The 22,394-nt window shown below is 37.9% G+C and overlaps 2 protein-coding genes across 3 annotated transcripts in view; both read left to right on the forward strand.

The window, feature by feature from the left end:
* The first annotated feature begins 737 nt into the window (after positions 1-737).
* On the forward strand, positions 738-12,011 carry Crag (DENN domain-containing protein Crag). Of its 2 annotated transcripts, XM_012363170.2 has the most exons (19): positions 738-2,511; positions 2,809-3,411; positions 3,532-4,112; positions 4,188-4,428; positions 4,497-4,767; positions 4,867-4,958; positions 5,330-5,580; positions 5,655-5,825; positions 5,901-6,029; positions 6,160-6,406; positions 6,485-6,635; positions 6,886-7,089; positions 7,425-7,652; positions 8,392-8,487; positions 8,647-8,894; positions 9,061-9,319; positions 9,390-9,794; positions 9,926-10,095; positions 10,236-12,011. In XM_012363170.2, exons 1-19 carry the CDS (start codon positions 2,184-2,186, stop codon positions 10,370-10,372), a joined length of 4,812 nt encoding a protein of 1,603 aa, XP_012218593.1. In that variant the 5' UTR covers positions 738-2,183; the 3' UTR covers positions 10,373-12,011. The 2 variants fall into 2 exon arrangements, with proteins under 2 accessions (XP_012218593.1, XP_012218595.1); XM_012363172.2 differs by lacking the exon at positions 8,392-8,487 and having other exon boundaries at positions 739-2,511.
* Positions 12,012-12,828: 817 nt separating this feature from the next.
* Positions 12,829-22,394, forward strand: part of LOC105669950 (unc-112-related protein) — a 42,417-nt gene continuing 32,851 nt past the window's right edge. Inside the window, exon 1 of the mRNA XM_012363175.2 lies at positions 12,829-13,397. Within this exon, the coding sequence (XP_012218598.1) occupies positions 13,259-13,397 (139 nt within the window). The 5' untranslated portion in view covers positions 12,829-13,258. The remainder of the gene's footprint in view (positions 13,398-22,394) is intronic.

The following is a 22,394-nucleotide window of genomic DNA, read 5'->3' on the forward strand; positions in this document are numbered from 1 at the left end:
CTACATATCATTTTTTGTCTAATTGTATGACTACCATGCATTTCTACATCTTATAGCCACTTTTTTTTTTAATTAAATGCAAAAATGTTAAAACTATTATTTTTAATTACATTATTTTACTTTTTATATATTTTCTGTGCTTGAAAGAAAGTGTGCGACTGTTTTACAGCAGAATTATTTGTCTTGTTTGTTGCAATTGCTAATGCCGAGCAAATACTTTATATATAGGTCATCTTAAATTGTGTCTTAATTTAATTTGTGTCTTTTGATTGCCAGAGCACTTTAGCTGATTTAGAATTTGAAATTTTTGTCGGCAAAAATGTGTCGGAATATTGAAATTTCCAAAATAAACAATAGAATATTCTTTAATTGAGTTTAAGTAGATTTTAATATGCAATTTTTATTTATAGCTTAAAAAATATATGATATTGAAAGTTGAAAAGATGATAATGATGTGATTAAAAGTGTAATAAATGATAATTTCGACATTTTATTTAAAAGAAATCGACTCCAAATTCAGAGAAATCGGAAAATGTACTATTAAAAAATATTCGCGGATTTCAGAATCCCTTAATAAAACACAAAAATCTTGATATCAATTTTGTTATTATTTAAGATCGAAAAGTGAATACGATATAAAAAATAAGCCACAAATTATCGAATCTATTATTATCGTTATAATATTTTATTGAAACTATTATTAATTTTTAGATAATTACGCAATTAGTGCAATCAATCTCTACGTTAGACGAACGAGGGATAAATACAATCGATTATTGACGCATTGTTATTTTGAAACAACTCTATTATCCCCGCCGATTCAAATGACCTCGTGGACTTTAAGTTTTTAATACAAAAAAGGAAGAGAAAAAAGAGCATGATGCGGCATATATTGTAGCCTCGCGAGTTCGTCAGCGCACAATGCGACGCGTCTTACAGCGGCCGATACGTTTTTCCTATCAAATCCGAGCATAATTGTACAAAGAAATGTTCGCCGTTTATCGCTGTCGCTCTCTCGCTTTCGCGCGGGGCCTCGCGAAGCTACGACACGGTGCCATCGGCCATTTTGCCGCCCGAAGAAACTAATGGCCATCTCTGACATCAACATACACGCGAATTCCTTCAGGAGCGCGTTTCGTCAAAACAACAGCGCAGTTTCGTCGATGCGTTACGGCACGTAGCGCGTGTTTACATCGTGACGCACAGCGGCAACGGCGACAACGTGCCGACGATTCGTTCGTCAGTCACGCAACGTGCAGCAACGTCACTGTAGAATGCACTTGTGTAACTGTCGCGTGTGTGACGTCTAACCTATGACTCTCCGTTCGAGAACACGTAGGAGTAGTGGATCACGAGTGGAATAGAGTCGCGTTATTTCGATCTACGCCGTGGAGAAACGCGATCGCAGCGATGATCGATGAGTTCGACGGATAATATTGTCGGGAAGTGATTGCAGATCTCGCAGATCATTATTCGTCGAGTTCTCGCCGGCTGCACGGGGATCGCTTCCTATTTACAAACCGAGGGAGAATTCACTCGTGTACATCGGCGACGCACGACAACGCGCTCGAAACTGCGCGAAGAACTGTACAAACGTCTACTCCGAGCAATTGAACGATAATCAACGAATTGTACAATAAAATATTTGTCGCTTCTTCCTAGTTTAGCATACTGGGACATCGTTTGCGTTGCGTGAGAGATTTCATTGAGAAATTAAGGCTTCTGCGACGCACTTTGATGATTTTGACCAAAATTTCATTTGTATTTAAGCAATAATAGCGTGGCCATCGCGGAAAGAATACTCCACTCCATGCACCAGTGGTAGCTGAAATATTTTTGTAAGATTATAAGCCTGTGAAGAGCGCAGGACCAGCACAGATTACAAATAATAGTATTATTCTTAAGGCGTCACGTGGAGAATTGGCTGTACAGATTATTGTGCGGCGTACACAAAGGAGAATACTTTTTATATAAAGTGTCAGTCAACTTTGCGTGGAAAAATCACACGCTGTATCGAGTGCCACGCATAGGGAAAAGCTTCAAGAACAATCAGCTTAGTGCCATGAATATTTCTGCCTGCTGAAATTAATATTATTGTATCTGCGATATGAAAGGTACCGAGGACGAAGTCTGACTGAGGGTATCCTGGATGTTCAGATAGTAGTCTCTATCATTTGATAAATATGGATGAGAGAAGGGTAGCGGATTATTTTGTTATCGCCGGTTTACCCGGGCAAGATGACGATCACAGTCAAGACAGCGAGACTAATGACAAACTGGAGGACTGGTGCCAGGAAGGCACTCATCTGAAGGACATGCATATGCCACCTCCGATCACGGATCTTGCTGTAATATTCCCTGCATTGGGAGAACACTGTCCGGAGGGATACACACTGTTGGATCAAACCGTAATGGGTTTCCCCGCGGACTTGAATCATGGGAGCTTACGAACAAACGAGTGTTACTTATGTTATAGAAGAGGACGAGATAAGCCTCCTTTAGTCGATATCGGTAAGGAAAAAGAGCAAACACACATAAAGATTACAAAAGTAAACGTTAAGATCTACTTTAGAAAACTTAATTGGCTGTAGAATTTGAGAGATAACAGTTCTGTTTATAGTTTTGAAGAGCAAATATAAAATACATGTTTTGTATGTCTCTGATTTCTCTACACAAAATAGTAACAAGACTAAATTGTAAGAAATAATGTATAAAAAACTCTAGATGTCACTAAAATAGTGAAACTGTTAATAGTTTTTTTTTTTTGTATTATTTTACGCATTATCTGAAAAATCTTTGACTTTGCAGGTGTAATATATGACGGGAAAGAACGTATAATGCAGGATGCTGAAATAGTATTAGAAACCCCTAAAGGCCATGTGGCGAATGTAAATAATTCTACTTCAAAAATTTTTGTAACATATAGACGAGCAAGTCGGAAGATGCCTTGCAATTCTCTTGTCGTTACCGACATATGTGTTATCTTAACGAATAAAGGGGAGAGCCCGCCCCACGCATTCTGCGTTATCAATAAGAATTTAAACAAAGGAATGCTAGGCAGCGATGTATTTTTGTGCTACAAGAAGTCTATGAATCGCGCGAATCTGATATCATTCAAACCGGCAATACTCTACAAATATCCCATGGCTGATTACAGCAGTTTTGTCTTTCCAAACTCCGTCGCCATGTTTTGTTTACCGATGGGCGCAACTATAGAATGCTGGCCTAAAGTAGCGTGTAAACCTAAACCAGTATTCTCGACATTCGTCTTAACGGTTGCCGATGCTGCTCAAAAGATATACGGCTCAGCAATAACATTTTACGAGGAGCTTCAACTGGAATTGGAAACTCCAAATTGCATAAACAATCAGGAGATCATGGACACCGTTGACGAGAATAACAAAAATAGCGGTACAAATGTATTTTCATAATCTTTATACCTTTGGTTTTCGTAATTGTATTAGATCTGTGCGTAATATGAAATATTTCATAACATTCACAGCTTTATCACACGTGTCTTTATTTCCGCAGATACTGAAATCACTAAAGACAAGCCGCAGGTGAAAATGAAGATATTCAAGGGATCCGGCATACTTAAGAAGCTTAATATATTGCAATTGGAAAAGTTGCAGTACACAGACCCCGCGAACCAGTCGCTGAACATCAGCAAATCCATATGCATACTGTCTCACTGGCCGTTCTTCGACACGTTCGAGAAGTTCTTGGTTTTCCTGCACGGCATGGTGAACGGCAAGCCGCAGAGTGTGCCGATCGAAAAGTACATATCGTATTTCTTGTGCGATATACCGTTTCCGAGCCCGCAACGTCCGAGGATCTTGGTGCAGCTCAGCAGTCAGGACAGACTGATCTTGACGCAGCCGGAGGATCTGGCTCTACCCAGATCGGGCGCAAGTTTTCGGCAGTTGCTGATAAATCTGGGACCTGACAACTGTCTGCTGATACTGTTGTTAATATTAACCGAGCAGAAAATACTGGTTCACTCTTTACGCCCGGACGTACTTACTTCAGTGAGCGAAGCCATCGCTATGATTCTATTTCCTTTCAAATGGCAGTGTCCTTATATACCTTTGTGTCCGCTGGGATTAGCAGAGGTAATGTGGTTTTTTTTTTACTAATTATTCAAGCGCAAAAAATGGAAAAGAGACTTATTGATAGTTAAATTACAGGTATTGCATGCACCGTTGCCGTTCTTAATTGGTGTGGATTCAAGATTCTTCGACTTATACGATCCTCCTTCTGACGTTAATTGCGTCAATTTGGATACAAATAATATTGCAATTTGCGACGATAAGAAATATTTAAGTGTGAAGTTGCTTCCTAAAAAGGCAGCTCGGCAGCTCAGAAATTGGTTGGAGCTTTTATCGTCGAAAATTATTTCGTGGGGAAAGACAAACTGTTCCCAGAAAGGTATGTTGATTTATATTTGTTACATTTTTATTTATTTATTGTGATTACTTACCATTTCCGTATTGTAGATCGCGGAGACGAAGATTTCAGCGTGGACAGAGAATTTCAACAAAAACGAAGGGAGCAAGCTTTGGAACTCGAAATTCAGGATGCCTTCTTGAGATTTATGGCGACGATTCTCAAAGGATATCGAAGTTATTTGTTGCCGATCACAAAAGCACCTACCGTTGGAACAACGGATCCCACGAGTTTGTTTAATATCCAAGCGTTTTTGAGGAGTCGCGATAAAGCTCACGCTAAATTTTACACCATGCTTGTCAGGACACAGATGTTTATTAGGCAAGTTAATTTATATATTGTTCAAATTTCATGCCAATCTGTCATATTTCATTTGTATATAATAGTAGCTTTATTCTAACGAAATTGTAAATTTCACAGGTTCATAGAAGAAAGAAGTTTTGTGTCCGATATGGATATGGCAGGATTAGCGTTTTTTGACGAGTGTACAGAACGAGTTGAGGAAGAAAATGGTATGCATAGCTTAAAATATTTTTCTCTACGCTACTAATTCCAATTTTGATCTTATTATGCAAGAATACGACAATTTTCTCAAAAAACTAAAAATAACGCCATAGTTTTCGATATATTTTCTCACATAAATTTCGAAGTATTCATCAAGTATTTATAAAAGTTGCATGATTGGTGAATAAGACATTTATTACACTAACAATATATATAGACGTGTCTTCTAATACTTTTAAAGTCTCTGAGAATCGAAATCTTGTTCTCTATTTGTTTATCCAGATATTTTTTGTCTATTATGTATATATTTGCTAAATGCAATATTTAAAAGTGTTTTTCGCAGATGTATAACAGTTTTCCTTGCTTATTCGATTTTCAGTAACTCTCTTGGAACTGGATGAATCTCAGCACAGTGAACGCACAGTATTTATACCTCCGCCTGAAGCAGGGACAAATCAAACACCAATAATATACAAATCATTCAAATTGAATCCAGATCTGATGAGGCCTCAGAAGAACTTCTGCTTGAAGAATCCATCTTTAAGTGCCTTCGGTATGGTACCTGGGAGTCCTATGGCTCGTAGAACAAAGCACGAAATCAAAGTTGCTCAAAAAATGGCTCGAAAACAAGTGAGTGAAGCGATTGAAACAGACGGAGACTTTTGCGCAAGTAAATTTATAATTTTGTTGTCACTTTCATTCAGGCTGCGATGCCTGACAGATGGGGCAGGTGTCTGCTTGGCACATGCTACAGCCTTTGGTTTCTGCACTTGCCGGCTATGTTGCAAGTTTCTAGCCAACCTGCTGCAATTTTGCATCAAGCTTACGAGTTATTAGTTAAAATGCAAAAATTGCGTCTCGATCCTATGGAAGAGGTATGAGAATCCCGAGTTAAATTGGTATGAAAGAAAGAAGAAATGCTTTTGAACAGACATTTATCATTATTTTAGGTGTGCTATCGAGCTATGATGCAGCTTTGCGGCGTTTATGGTCAACCAGTTTTAGCTGTAAAATTATTGTTTCATATGAAACGTAGTGGTGTTCAACCTAATGCTTTAACATACGGATTTTACAACAAGGTAGATTATTAATTTCTTCTCCAACTGATAAAAATATAACAATAACTCGATAGCAGAGAGCATAAATTGTTTTACATAGCGCATGCTGTGTTATTATTTTGAGAATTTTCATATTTCTTTATGCTTACAGGCTGTTCTCGAGGCAACATGGCCTTCTGACATGACAAATTCGAGTCAGTTGATGTGGAACAAACTGCGAAATGTTATTGTCGGTGCAGCTTTATTTAAAAAGGCTGGAAAGAAGAGTGCTAGAAGACGACTGAGCTCTAACGTGGACTTTTTAACCACCGATAAGACTGAAGGCATGGAGCATGCGCTCTCCCGGTCTAGTCTTGATAGTTCTCATTCTCAAGACACAGAAGCTGCGCACAGCGATTGTACGGACGTTTTTATACACAGCTCGACTGGCTCCCACTAATTTTCTAACAATAATGTCTTCCTTTTTTTTCTGGCAGCCACGAAAGGCAGCTCTGTGTCGGATTTACCTGGATTTGGATCGTTTGAATTAAAAGCCAAGCTCCTTCGACAAAACAGTATTGTGAAAGATCAAGCAACATTAAGTATGTTACAGTCGGACGAGTTGGATCAGGCACCGAGTAATCCAAGGTATCGTGTTCGCTATTATAGGACTTGAACGTTAGTGTCGCTATCAGGTTTGCTCAAATTGCTTGTTCTTTAGATTATATTATATTGTTTCACTAGTGTTTATACAGTAGCAGATGCAAGCGAGTATTCATTGTGTAGACCATTTTCGTCACCGAAATCTTATGTAATAATTAATATGCGTTCTGTATTGAATTTTACAACGCTAATTTGCATGTATAGGCTTTATGTAGACGTAATATTTTCTATGTAGGCTAACGCGCAGTGTTGAATCACCATTAAAAAGTCCCATACGCACACCAGTTACGGAAAATGACCCATTGGGTGCTCTCATTAATGACGAAACACCGATTGTGTCACCTTCCGAGGAGAACGATTCGAATTGCTCAACAAGTACTTTAACCGTTTTAAATAATACAACTGAAGAGAGACCAGGAGGGCCGCTCTTATTTAGAAGGTATGATAATCCACATATTGTATCTGCATGCAAAACATTGAATATCAATATAAATATATAAGTGAGAAAAAAAAACTGAGATTTAGAAGTAGAATATTGTAATTTTCGATAAAGTTATCGAAATAAATGAGAAAAAAGACCATGTAAAATCATAATTTGCAACCACTTAATGGAAAACTGTTATTGCTGATTGAAGTAATCACGAGTACTTGCACAGTAAAGATATTTTCTTTGTAAAAGCCAATTGTCACTCGCGCTTTATAATTTACAAAAATAATGCACAGCATACCATGTATATGTGATATTACATGCAAAAATTACTCGAATGTTTCCAGCAACATTCTCCCACGTAGTGCAACCTTTCATCAAGCAGTAGATGAAAGTGGTGTGACAGTGGGCGGGCATTTACAGAGGAGTGAGACGATGCCGCACTCCGTGGCGCAGCAGGGCGAACAGGAGAGAGAAAAGGAGAGACTAGAAATAAGCAGTCTTTGGTCTCAGAATAAGGATAGTGTAACATCCAGCCTCTCTAGCTTAGGATCTAGTCTTAAAATTAGTTTCGGGTAAGATATCTGTAAGGTATTTAATTTAACAATTTGCACCTAAATCCGTAGTTCAATGATAGTTTAGTGTACTTTTTTTACTTCATTTCTCCAAAGTGTGGCGACAACATATCTGCATGACGTAATTATTTTATAAATGTAAAAAGATATATATATATGTAGAATATATACAGGGTGGCTCACTAAAGGCGTTACAGGATAATATTTCTGAAACTGAAACGAGATATGAAATTCTTATTTTCCAGCGACTGTTTGCGAAGCGAAGAGACGGGTTACAATTGTACTTAATAAAAAATACATGTTGTTAGTTGAAAAAGTCAAGGTGTCTTTGAAATGACCTTAACGACTTCGTTTAAAAAAGAATTAATTTCATCACACAATGCCCGCTTTGATACCAAACAGTCGCTGGAAAATGAGAATTTCATATCTTCAGTTCAGTTTCAGAAATATTAACCTGCAACACCTTTAATCATCCTGTATATATATATAATATATATATAGAAATGTGTTGTATTAAGTATGTGAATAAATAACATTAAGTTTTAACAAAATTACTAATGCCAAGTGTCGATGCATGTGTATGTCGAGAATTATTATGAATATATACACATAAGAGCGATGATTGAATATATATTCTTAATCACACTAATGGAGGAATTACATTATTTTATTTTTGTTTATTGTTTTGCATGCGTATTTGAGTTTTTTTTTTGTTTGTTCTTTCACCCGTTAAATGTAGACGATACTCCACGGGTGGATTGGCATTTGCTAAAAATAAGGATTTAATATCGTCGACTCAACTTATTGAATCTCTTAGTCTCTCCAGCTACATCAGGTATGTAATGTAAATGTTAGTTGCGTAGATGCTCCTTAGACATGCGTTCTGTCTTCATGTTGCTTCCTTATTGTTAGAAGAAGTGTTAAGTTTTATCGAAACAAACTTTTTTCCCCTTCTTCGTTCTCGTTTCTTATATATTATACATTTTTATTTTAGTCCATCGAGTTTGACAGGGAAGAAGTCGAACGAGATAATACTCGGTGGTCTCAACAGCTTGAAGTCTGCTGCGACAACCGTTGTGAAGAAATTCGACGAAATAAAGGAAGCCATCTCGGCGACAAGTACGCCGGTAAAAATTAAGGAACGCGAACAAAAGCTTGCCTACGGCGTATCGCACGAATCTCTGGATTCCCTCACTGATGGATCCTTACAGGATCGAAATGAAACTTCGACAAGAGCGTCAGGCACGTAGAATGAGCGATGGACCGAGAGTTTGTTCGAATTTTAGACTAAAAATCAAACTCGAATCATCGTATATCGAACAAAACTTGAATAAACTTTTGATTTCAATATGTGTGATTATATATGCAAAGAAATAATGTTCGCTTTTCTTTTTTTTCTTTTAAACAGGTGATGGAAATTTAGATTTATGTTCATTATACGAACTCGCAGAATGCCTGTATCCAAAGGGCACTAGAGAATTAGAAGAACGTCTTGCCATCGAACTTGTGCTTTCCAGTGCGAGTAGGTGTCATCATTGCGCCGCTATTCTGTACGACGAGGAGATCATGGCTGGCTGGCAGCCGGAGGATTCAAATTTGAACACAGTGTGTCAGTATTGTGACAAGGCGACCGTACCCCTTCTCACAGTTACAATATTAGACTACAGGTGGCTATTCGTCCGTATTGCATTATCCTCGAAAATGAATAAGTTATTGATGAATATATATTTGTCGTAGATGCGAAGCGAGTGAAAAGAATAATGACCCTTTGATGGGAGCACTGGTAGAATTGTTAGATCGACCGAAAGAATCGTTGGAACCTATAACGGTGCCATATTTAAATCCACTAGTTCTGAGAAAAGAATTGGAGAGTGTGTTGAGTCAAGAAGGGGATGCTTGCCTCACCAAGCACAGGTTCATCCAGGAGCATCCGATAGTGTATTGGAATCTGATCTGGTATTTCGAAAGGATCAATTTAACAAGTCATCTACCCGATCTCTGGCTGAACAGCGATAAAAACTTGGAGGTGCAAAGAGCAGTAGGATCAGTAGGTGTTAGAACCATGTGGGATAACGAGTGTCTACACATGGATCGTTTGCCTATGTATCTTCAATGGAAATTAAATTCTACAGAGGATAGAACGTAAGTTTCAACAAATTGCCTTCCACATTACTGACACAAGTGTGAATTGCTTGAATAAACAACGGCAGCACCTTTGAATTACTAGATATCAGAAAATGGTGACTATTATTTTGTGAATTCTTCGCTTTTAGGTTAATGCAGACAGTGATCACGTATGTCCGTTGCAACGATTTAGCAGAACCTATAATAAGAGTGGCCTTAGAAAGAAGTAAACATCAAACAGGCGATCATCCGTTTTCTATATACAGAGATGTCCTGTTTCTAGCATTTACTGTATTAGGCAGGACGAATATTGACCAAGGTAAGCTGTGAATATAATTAAAGAGCAAGAGAGCAAGAGTAATTTCCTCAAAATAACTAATCTGTTTACTGATGAAATATTTATCGAATTCGCTTGCAGCATCATAATTCTGTATCTAACAAATGATTATCCTTTTGCAGGCGTTTTTGACAGAGAATACAGTTTATCGCTGGAGAAATTCTCCGAGAACGAGGAAAAGTTATTGCATAAAATTGACGCGCCACCGACAATGATGTCGGTGTACTGCAGATATTATTTCAAACAGTTGAATGTCTGAAGAACGCGAGCGATCTCAGTCTCGAAACATTTGAGGGAAGTTGTTTCCGTTTGAAGCGTTTGGAGGAAGTGCGACGTCACGCGAATGACGAATGCTTCCGCGTACAAGCATTTTGGCTCAACTTTCGCAAATCCAGACGAGACGAATCGCGTGCGACGGACAAATGTCGAAGCACGCACCATCACGTTCCAAGATATCCGACGTAACGTCTTTAACGCGGCGTTCTCTCCTGCATGTTGAATGCTTATTATTATCTAACATGGAGGAATTATTAATGTTACGGATGATTTGCGCTCGAGTCCAATTTACCGCGCTATGTTTTTTTTAAATAGCGCGAACTGCGACTTTGCGTCGCGGCGTCTCATCGGACTTGGCGTATAAGCTGACGTACCTCATTTTTGTTTCTTCGCGAAACTCCGCTTACTCCGCTGACACCCGTGATACTTGTCTTTGCTTGCGCAAAAATGTAGACGGATCGTCGGATTCGGGCCCTCAGTTGTGCTATGATTCTCAAACTTCGAACACACGCTTGCACGCGAGAGTTGACGGCAGGAATAGTTATCGGTGGCCGGTTGGCATTAACATTATTCACTGTTAATTGCGGTTAACTGAATTTTCCCATCTGCATCGCGAGAACAGACTGTGATCTAGAAAAGAGCGGAGAATTATTGATCGCAATTAGCCGGAATTGTCGGTGCTGCCGATCACGCAAGATGAAATAAAATCCAGGTTGGTGCAATAAAAAAAAATTTAACGTTTAAATAACGATTTTTAACTAATTGTTTAACTAATTGTACATCTCTGATCTTCGTATGTTTATATTGTGATTTGTAATAATTATTACCTTGTATTTTTTTTGTTTTTTTGTTACAAATCGCGTCGGGCATGTCTGATTTGTGATTCGACAATTCGCGCAGCGCATTAGCAAGTATCTAAGAGTACAACGTTGAAAAGTGTTAAGTACCAAAGAATTCACGGACTGTAAAGCGACTGCAAATTCAATTCCCTCCAGGTGTGCTGTGACCTTAAACACGTTTCAGTCCGATACTAATATCCCTAATGTAAAAAATATAAAAATAAAAGGCTGTCACGTCGGTATTGAAGTAGACATTTAATGCGCCGACTATTTTTTTTACTGCAAAAAAAGCGAGAGAAAGAGAGAGAAAGAGAGAAAGAGAGAGTGACATAAGGTATCGTTTGACATGACGAAATGCAGTATTCTTTCCTTGTACTCTTAGATAGAAATGATCGTTAATTGCACGACAAACACAAAACGTAAGTATCATTTCTCTAAATCCCAGGTGAAAAGTGTTCTTCACGTGTCGTTGAACTCGACTATATTACCCTCCCAAAGCGGAATACTTAGCATGAGAGTGAATATTTTTATGAATTTTAGATGTTTCGAGCATTTGTAATGACTTAGCAAACTTAGTTAGACGACGCTATATCCACGATTTATTAATGTCCACGTTTGGAATGGAATGATGAGGTTATTCGTTGCGAAAGAACTCACGTACGGCTTCTCGGCGCCGTGCACTTTTCACCTCGGACACCGCGGATGAATGTATATTCATTCATTTTAATATTATGAATGTAGATTATGAAAATAAAGTCAAGTTGAGGTATTTTGCAGAATTAATCAAGGTATTTGCGAATCACATTTTACGCAAAAGTAGTTTCTCTCCACTTTAGAAATAATTTGTTTTTGCTATATTAATTTCAGTTAAGCCTGGTTTGAACCTAACACTGCCAATATTATTCCCCATATATCTCCTGTAATTACTTTTACGAATTTATCTTAAAAAGCCTTTGTATGAAAAATATTAGATATATTTATTGTATAACTCTACTTTTTATTTTTCATTTATCAAACTGAAAAAAAGATCTGTTCCTTTCATTATATTAAAACATTGCATATATAAAATTAAAATTTCCTTACATTTTTTAATACTTTTCATGTTGTAATGTTTTTCTCTCAATGCATTGTCGTTCAATTTATCTTTTAAATTAAAAATATGTTGATTATTGTTGCAGTTTTACATACGTATTTAAAATAAATTTACAACGTCGTAGACATAAATCATATTTACATGCATAATAAAAAAATTAATAAAAAAAAGGATGGAAGCATTTAAAAAGTATCAAATTGAATGAAAAAAGAAAGAAAGCAAGAAACTGACTTACAAAAATCTATTTTACAATATCATGTTTCAGTTTACAAAATGATTTATTTAAAATAAAGCATGGAATATTAATTATCATCTATAATATTTTATTTTACAATTTGGAAATTTACCATTTTTCATGAGAATACTCGAGAACGTAATTTTTGCCGCGCAAAGAGCAATCAAATGTGCGCGCCACGAGAGACGCGGTGACATGTGACATTGGCGAGCGCGCCCGAATCGTACCGGAGACAGCCGATGCGACGTTCTCGAACACCTCCGCCGACATTTGAATCTCATTCGCGTTCGAGAGAGGAGCGAAAGAGGAGGTGGTGCGTCGCGCGATCCACTTCGAGTAGCACAAGATCACACACGCATGTGAACGCGTACGTGTATGCACGCGCGGCAGTAAAGTCACAAGCCGAGAGAAGGAGCAGCCCCGCCGCGCGGTTCTATCGCGCGTGATCGCGTGGCAGTGGTGTGTTGTGCGCGACGTACGGTCGGTCTTCAGTTATAATCGTCGTAACGGATATTGTTTCGCGAAACATGTTCGCCGAACGTTGAACTGCACTTTAGGAGAACAATCGCAAATAAGTGACGGATCGCCGCGGCGTGTGTGTTTGTGCCGCAAAAAAAAAAAAAAAGAACAGACTCCGTTGAGAGATTCCTCCGTCTTGCCGTTTCATCGTACATCTGGTGACAAGAGGAGAAATCGTCCAACATGTACTCCGATGGCCACGAGGTGGACGGCAGCTGGGTGCTGCACGTCTACGTGACGGATCTGCAGGTCGAGAGGACTTTACGCGTGAAGGGAGAGCTGCACATCGGCGGTGTTATGCTGCGCCTCGTGGAGGATCTCGGTGAGTTTCTTCATCCTTTTTTTCTATCTCTCTTCTCTGCCCACTTTTGTCACTCGTCGCTCATTTCTCTTTTTTCCTTCTCCGGCACTTTCGCCGCGCATTAGTATGAAATGCGATTTTACTTGACTCGCCTACATTTGTATCGAATAGACTTCGATACGATTATTGAAATCACCGACGCTGCTCCGATTTTGAAGCGACCGGCGCTAAGCGGCGCGCATGCATTGTGCAAATTCAAGTGAAACGATATTCGGAGCACATATCGTTCTATCGTGTTTTATTCACGAGTGTGAAAGATTACGAAACAGGTTACATAAGTACCACTTCAATGATAATCTGCTGAAGCTTGTTTTTCTAAATGATCACAAGTATAAAATAAAACACAATTGGGAAAATTTCATTCGGGACATCGCGATAGATCGAAATAGAATAGTAAAGTCTCTGTAAACAAACGCATAACCAACGTTAATGGACCAACCGTTTCGTTTATTTGCTCGAACATATTTCGAACGTCATATTTTTTATATATTGCATAAAAATTATTCAGAATATAATTAGTAATATTTTAATTTAATTGTAAAAGCAGAGAAAAATAAATGATAAAATCTTACAGTTTAATACAAATTAGATTTACAATTCTCTGCATAAAATTTTACCGTTATTTTTATTCGAAAAGCATGTGATATATAAGAATATGATAGACTCACAAGTCATCTCGATAATCTTAATTATTGCTTAATTTTTTTCGAAATCGATTAACTTGACGAGATGAAAAAACGTCCCTGCATCAAGCCGATGCAGGACCTTTTCGTTCTCGTTGAATTAATCAATTCCGGTCGATTGAACGAGTTTATCTATACATTCTTATACAGGGTGTTCCATTATTGTTGATACTATCGATTACATATGGAATACATTTTTTTTTCTATCAATACTCGTACACTTGAGAAATAAAATCTGCTAGAACAGAATGGTTTCCCTTCGCTAGCTCTGCTTTCAGCCATCCGTTAAATTTCGTTTGCTTCTGCAAAATAATTTCCGCGTGGCAGCGTGGCGGCCTGAAATTTCCGAATAAACGCACAGCGAAGAAACGTTTCCGGTGAGGGGAGAAGAATTCGAGCACGCTGTTTACCCGACGGTCGCGCGATAAGGAATAACTCATCATATCTCGAGCGTGACACCCCTTCTATGCGTGCGATAATGATGATTTCACGCGAATGTCGATATTTTCGCTTTTGCAGGCCGGATATTCATTAGGTATCATCGATTCGGCGAGAGCGAATGATTTAGACCGTTGAACTGTAAAACAAACGTAAACAACAAACGATGACATAAAATTACCCCGTTTCGTAATAATCGATAATAATTTGATAAGATAACTGTTACAATGAAAAGAAAAGACTGCAATTTTTTTTAAAGACACATATCTATCATACCTATCTATCATACCGTCATATTATTCACTTTATGACTTTATCGTTAATGATAATTGAGATTACACGCGTTTTGACGAGAGTAATCTCCATTTTAATGACATATACATTTCAATTTCGAAGAATATTGAAGAAAGATGATGAATTCTCTCTCAAGAGATGAGTGCATTGCACATGTGCGGTGTGCGACGGAGCCAGGTAGAAAAATCCGGCAGCCATATCTTTTGTTGACTGGTCCTCTTTCCTTTTTTGCCCCTGCCGCGCTGGCCCCAACAGGTTAGCGTGGTCGTGCAGGTTTCCGTCGCATCGCCGCCACTCGACCACTCCGAACCGGACCGACGCGTATTACCGGACTCCGTAGCGGAGTCTTATGTAAATACACTGGGTGTCCTGGAGCGCATGTAACCGCGATCCGATGGATCGCGTAGCTTAGATCGCTCTGACGCGAATGTATACGACGTTGAAAAGATGAGATTCGAACTTTAGATGCGGTGTTCGCAAAAATTGACAACTTCAAGCTGTAAGTTTCGACGAAAATAACGCATTGATGGTGCAAATTCTTGAATTTATTACGTAGATGTTAAAAAGTATTAATTAAAATAATATCAACTTTGTATTTTATCTGTTTAGATGAAGCTAACGTAATAATGGTCAAATTCTCTCATGTCTCGCGCTTGTTGTCACGCGAGTCGCACTTTGGAGTCGAGAACAATTTTAAGCTATCCTCTTTAATTGCTTCATTATTCTGATTCGTCTGCCCCATAAATTTCGCGTTACAATGTGTAAACAAGTTGCGCAAGCATCTTCGAAGCACGTAGTCTGATCAGATCTCACGTAACATAGAAGTTGGTGTATCGCGAAAATCTAATTGTGCAAAGTTTTATGATTTCGATGTGTGTTACAAAATTTCAATCGAATAATTGACACTCGCTGGCAAGACACGTGGCTTCGTGGCGTCGCGAGGGAAGAAAGTCTTGGAAAAAGTGATATTCGAGCCGATATACCGTACGTCAGTAACTCGACAAGACTGCATTCTTCTTACGACTCTTCCACGAAGCCTCAGAAAACCCGCCAGTGACACCGCAGAGCTCTCTCTCTTTTCGCGACTCTGAATTATATTATTCGGGTTGCACTATGCAATATTCTAATTAGAAACGAAAAATTAAGATCTTATCAAGAGAATCATTGTTATGCTAAATTTTTCTATTTCAAAATCATCAAGTTGGAATTATTAAGATTTTTTGTGAATTTTTGCAGCAAATCTTTCTTCAATTCATAGCCGGCAAATTCTCCCCTTGATGACGCGAATTTTTTTTTATGATCTCAACTGAAAAGGCGCGTGGAAGATAAGAGGAAAAAAAATGCGTGGGACGTCGCATGTAGATTTTCACATTCCTTGTTATCAAAGCGAGCGCGCGAGGGTTTAATTCGAAGGTCGACTCGTCGCCGAGCACTTAAGTCGAATTATCTGCTCGGATTACGTGTACAGCGTCGGATTACGCCGTAATTTTATATTGCATCCACTACCTTACGCGGCTCGCAACGGAAGCAAAGCGTTTTGACGAAAATGGCAACATACAATATTGTCGCGCGCATTGTCGCCATATGAAGTGATTCGTTGCTAGTCAGTAATACAATTCTCACACATGCGAAATTTACGGCCTCCCTTCCGGTCTTTGAATGGCAAAATTTCAGCCATCCTGACCTCGCCTATTTACCGCAGCTATTTCTTCGAACTCGAGTGGCTGCTCCAGATGGCAAACACTTCTCGAAGGTATGCATTGTACTACCTGAGACATTCCCGCCGTTCGTGGACAAGGTTGTCCTTACGGTACTCCGTACGAATCGCATAAAACGCGCGAGACACGCGAGCTTCTTACACACACAATTAGATGTCTTAGATTTTCTAATTTACATTTAATTAACCTTGGTGGAGAAAGAAATTTATGGATAGACATTTTATGACGCAATAATTCTTTTTTTTTTTTTTTACTCTGACATACAGAGCTTGTATTACATTAAGAGGCAGCGTGGTGAGAAAAATCATTTGTCATTTCCGCTAGAATTTATGACTTTTGGAACAGTATATTGTCCGCTCACATATCATTCATAGCGATTGTAGATTAGAAAAGAGGGTGGAAGGCGATGCGGACGTGTCTTAGATTAGGGAGTGATTTAATTCTGTTTGCTCGTGATATTGAATCGAAGGATCTATTTCTTCCCGGAAGGAACCTAAGAAGATTAAGCTATCGTGTCCCTTCCTGCTTTGGAGGCACTTTAAATCTAAAAAACAGGCGTCTGGTTAGACGATACATTCGGTTTCTTAATTTAGTATTTTTTTTTAAATTTGTATCAAAATATTTTACACGTTCAGCTGTTTACAATTAAAGTTATATTTTTATTTCAAATGTTTGGCAGTTTTTTTTATCAACGGACGATTAAAAAATTGGCCGTTCATTAATGGGCATTCTTTATCAACGTCTAATTTTCTCGTAATAACATTTTCTCTCTCGCGTAGAACATCTTTATTCTAGAATATCTCGCGAATAAGACGCGATTATCTGCACGACACTTTTTAGTGTGATAACCTTCAGCCTGCTAATCCTTGATCTTTTCAAATCCAACTCGCTCAGAGATGATTCGCTTGAGATGGTAATTGGTATTGAATGCTGTCGATAATCTTGCAACTGTTTTGTAGGTATGCTAATAGCTCATGCGGTTACTACTTGCTGCTACTTGCATCAAGTCTCGATTGGTTAGCATTGACTGCGCTAATTGAAGATGACGTTACGAATCGACTGCATTGCTGTTATTATGATTTCACTACGCAAACGTCTCTTTCAATAAACGCTAGATGTTAATTCTGTCAGATCTCATTCAAAAAGAATCGAGATAACAGCGTTTGTCTGAGAAAACTTTGAAGCAATTTTTTTTCATTATACAATATCTTGTATATTTTATCATCTTTTATTCATTTAAAAATAAAAGAAACTTGTAAATTGTGAAGGAAGAGAGAGAGAGAGAGAAAGAGAGATGTGTAAATGTAATTAACTCTCTTCAAAGAAAGATTGTGTCTTGTGTGTTAAATATAAATAATGACTGCATAATTTTGTATAGAAAGCAATGACGCTGCTGACATTTTAATATTATGAGTCATAAAAATGATTCCATATGAGACTTTTGTCTTGACGTAAGCAACTGATTACCAAGTAAACGAGAGATGGTATGTTTTAGATATACAATTGCATCTTTAAACTGCTGAAACTTCTTCGGTTTTAAATAACGGCGGGATTGACGAGTTGAGTATCAAATGTCCTTCTTCAATTCTGTTTTATAACTTATTATGCAACAAAAATTTTTGCATTTTTGGTCAACACTATTTTTATCTATTCAGAAAATTTTGTTCATTTTCGCTCTGAGATCAGTCGCAACTTCCATATTGCGTCGTAACTGAAAATTTCTCTTGCGAATATGAATAATTCTGGCGAGAAACTGACTTTTTATAGTCCGGCAAACGTGCTGGATATTAGTTTCGTCCGAGTGAATCACACGCGATAAAGATGAGTAGTTCTCTCGAATAACTCGAGCACGAAGGATCCGTACGTGCCGAAAGCGTGTAACACATTCCGCCAGACTGAAAATATTCGAAATAATGCCACGGCAGGCCCAGGATGGGCACGATACGTACACATCGCGCGGATGAGGAAATTGCGGCGGAGGTTTCAGCTGCGTCGACGAAACCCCGCCGCAGAAGACCTTGACCGAGTGACTTCATTATAGCGGTTTAACAGTACGAAGGACGAGCCTTATAAGTCTATGAGTCGCGGCCACAAATTCACGATGATTAACACAAATTTACACTGTTACTCTCGATCATCGTCCCGAGCGAGTCGACAAGACGGAAGAGTTACGACATAGCTGTGCTCTGATACGCACCAAAAATGGGCAGTCTTATTCGAACAATAAATGACAATTAAATAACAGATATAATTCCGACAGCAGTTCTTGATAGCACTTTAAAAGTTATAAAGATTATTATCACGGGACCGAACGAATCTGACAAATAATTAAAAAGATGTTAATTGACTTTAGACATAGAAAAATTGTTTAAGAGTTTCAATAGAGTTTGAACATCTTTTTAATTGCTGGTCGAATCGCCTCTAATAACAATCTTGGTAATTTTTGAAATATCCAGATCTACCGCCGGAATCAGCGGAACTCTTAAATCATCCGCGTACGGTTATATTCGCACGAAGGCCGCGACGTCTTCAGATCGTACAACATAAACGGAAACTTACCCCATAGACAACTTGGGAACGCGATGATGAGATCAAACAGACCGCGCCCTCGTTAATGTGTTCTTTCTCATGTCTAATGTTTCAAAAAATACTTGAAATGATTGACCCACATTTCCAATAGAAATTACTCTTGATGCAAGATCGAGACAAATTAACCTTCTCTTAAATATATTTATACATTTCTTTAAGAAATATTTTTGTCATACATTTTATTTAACGCCTTTCTCAACGATGTCTCAATCGTCCACTTTGAATTTGCTCGCCATAACGAGCCTCAGCCTGAATATTACAGAGTTATCATAAACATTTCTCGTCATTGGTTTTTTCTCGATTTAGCCAGTGAGTAACACTTCTATGTACACAGACATTTTAATTAAATTAAAACATTTACTTCATCTCTTCTTTATGTTTCTCAAACACGAGTTTATTTCTTTCGCGCCTTGTGCTTACGCTTCAGCTTGGAAACTCTACGTTCACACCCATGCGCACACCTCTTTCTCATGTATTTTTCTCAGTTTATTATTCAACTTAACGTTTCTCTTGAAACTGCGTTCTTTGTTCGATAAGAAACTGTCTGCAGGACGATAACAGGAAAACAGTTTGCGAAAACATCGGATTTATTTGCATGAGCAATCCGCCTCTTTACTCGCTTTCTGTATTTCTTGAATAAACGCCATTTGTGTAATATATTCCCGTTGTTTAGTATGCGATTTTTATAAATTTATCAAATTTTTTTTCAGCGTAATTTAATTGCAAAGTGGGAAAATGAAAATCTGAACCCAAATTTATCATCTATCAATTTATTAATTTATTTTTATTCATCGCATTTTTAGATGATATGTTGATTTCATTGTTCAAAGCAAAATTTTAAAACGCTCAGTTGTCTTCAACGCTACGTTTTAAATGTTTCACTAGCGAGAAGACAATGAAAGGCGAGCTTGTATCTCGGTATCTAGTTTAATTGGAAAATCGAGAGTGTTACGGTTGAATGATTGCATACGTTTATCTCAGGCAATCTGAGAGTTGAACACACAGGATCGGACTTACAGGTGCCTAGCCAAAGGTTTCACAAATTTAGGGATCTACATTAAACTTCAAATACAATAATGATAGTGAACGATAATACAACTATATTAATTTAAACAAAATAAATATTGGATACATCAATATAATAAGAGGATAACATTTAATATTATACTCCGAAAATGTTGCATTTAGGATCTCTGAAAAGAATAAATTCGACTTTGGTCACGCATTTCGTAAATAAGAAAGAATGTACGCGCGTAAGCTATACAAGTTCGTCGACTGCGGGGAGTAACAATGTGCGAAAAGTCGACCGTGCGGCTAGTTAGTTCGATGAAATAACTGCCGACATCCCCATAATTCATTCCGTTCAATTAGAGTGCTGTACTTGTTCACAGTTGAGACGATAGGATTATTTGCGAATATGCCTACTGGACGAATTGCTTCTTTAGTTAATAAAGTGAATATTTGCAGAAATATATACGCAATGAGCAAATACAGCGAAAAGTTTAAGTTTCTGGGTCGCAGATAGTGCGTTAGAATTTTCTTAAAAAAATATTTTTCAAAATTATTTTATGTGTCTTTGAATCAAAGATGAACATTTCATTATACTCGCCGCACGCGATTGTTATATAACAATGTTAATATGACAAATGCGTGTATTTGGTATTGTTTTTTACTTTTTTTTAGAGATAATTTTTTAACAGAAATAATTATCTCAAAGTTTCAATCGATATCTATGTATAAAAAATAGTGTTATTTCATCGCGACTTTGGGGGATAATTATGATAAGAGAGCAGTAAAGGCTTCGATTTAGGAGAATGCAGGAAATAGGGTGAATATTGTGCATGAGGGGCTGAAAATATCAGGATAAGAGCGACAAAAATAACCTCATCAAGCGCCAAGACTCTTAATATTAGGATATTTATCGAAGTCAAATGGAAATCGAGTTCAATAAATCAATAAATGAATTCAAACTCGCTTTCAATCAATGTTTGATAAGTAATTTTGAGATCGATTTGGGATGTTTGACGAGGTTGTTTTTGTCGCTCTTAGCTGCGTGATCTATGTCCTCCCCTTTCATAGTCTCTTTCTCTCTCTCTCTCTCTTGCGCTTTGTATGTATCGGGACGCACATTGTTACATCCTACTTCTCACATTCTTCTAATCGTAAATCGGAATCGGCGCGATCTTGTGTTTGTTATATCCTATTCTCTAGTTTTATTCGCACGGCGGCAAATCATTTGATATCAGTGCGTCGCTCTTATCGTTTCTACCACTTCAACTACTTCCATACTACATCTTTTACTACTCCCTTATCGTTAATTATTCTCCAAAATCACTATCGCGATGAGATAATATTATTTTTCGCAAGTAACTATCGATTGATCGCTTGTCTTGGTAATCAGCTTTCGTGTTTAACGATTCGAATACTTTATTCCGTGGTTATTTATTCTGTATTTTAACTTTTACTTTTACATTTTCACGTTTGCACATTACAATGCGAGAAATCAAAATGCTTTGAATGCCGCAAAGCGCGATTGCATAGTATTTCTCGAGCGGGGAGAGTAAAGAAAACATATTGAAGTAGTTAAAACGTGGCATAGCGACGACTAGCACGCAAAAATTGATTATTAGTCGCTTCGATCTTCTTCCTTTCCTTTCGTCGTTTCCTGCTGAGTTCCGTGTGATAATATCCGAGTATTATCTTTGTCTTTATCTGACAAAGTACGCGTCGGGCGTGCCGCATAAAATATCGCGCGATAATAATTTATCGGATTTTCGCGAGTGAATCGTATTCATTTACTAAAAACTTATCTTTTTAAAAAAAATAATAAAAGGAAAAAACTTGGCGCTGCCAGATTAAATAATACGTCAATTAATTGTATCACAATGTTAACTAATTTTTGTGTTATTTATCAGTGCAATCGAATATTAAATATTGTCAAATCTGGCGGTGTAAAGTTTTTTTTCATTAAAAAAAAATAATAACTATAGTACATTACGCTTGAAATCTATTTTCTACAACGAAACGCTGCTCAGGCACTAAATAACGCAATTGAGTTAGATGATGATTTAATGGGGATCTCGAACTTACTCGCTCTCCGTTTTCTTCTGTCTCGAGTCACGCATAATGTAGATCGATTTCTGCGTCTACGTATACATGGCGTTCATTGGCCGTTCAATTATATGACGAATGTGTTTTCTGTCGCGTGCTTTGGGATCGACACCCGATGCTCAGTT

Source organism: Linepithema humile, chromosome 3, assembly GCF_040581485.1.
Source record: "Linepithema humile isolate Giens D197 chromosome 3, Lhum_UNIL_v1.0, whole genome shotgun sequence".
Lineage (NCBI taxonomy): Eukaryota > Metazoa > Arthropoda > Insecta > Hymenoptera > Formicidae > Linepithema > Linepithema humile.

What these genes read in the sequence shown, in the direction of transcription:
- Crag (XM_012363170.2), top strand. Translation starts at nt 2,184, where the DNA reads ATGGATGAGAGAAGGGTAGCGGATTATTTTGTTATCGCCGGTTTACCC. An exon ending in GGGCCGCTCTTATTTAGAAG is followed by an intron (nt 7,090 to 7,424) that starts GTATGATAATCC and finishes GAATGTTTCCAG; the next exon opens with CAACATTCTCCCACGTAGTG. An exon ending in AGTCTCTCCAGCTACATCAG is followed by an intron (nt 8,488 to 8,646) that starts GTATGTAATGTA and finishes TTTTTATTTTAG; the next exon opens with TCCATCGAGTTTGACAGGGA.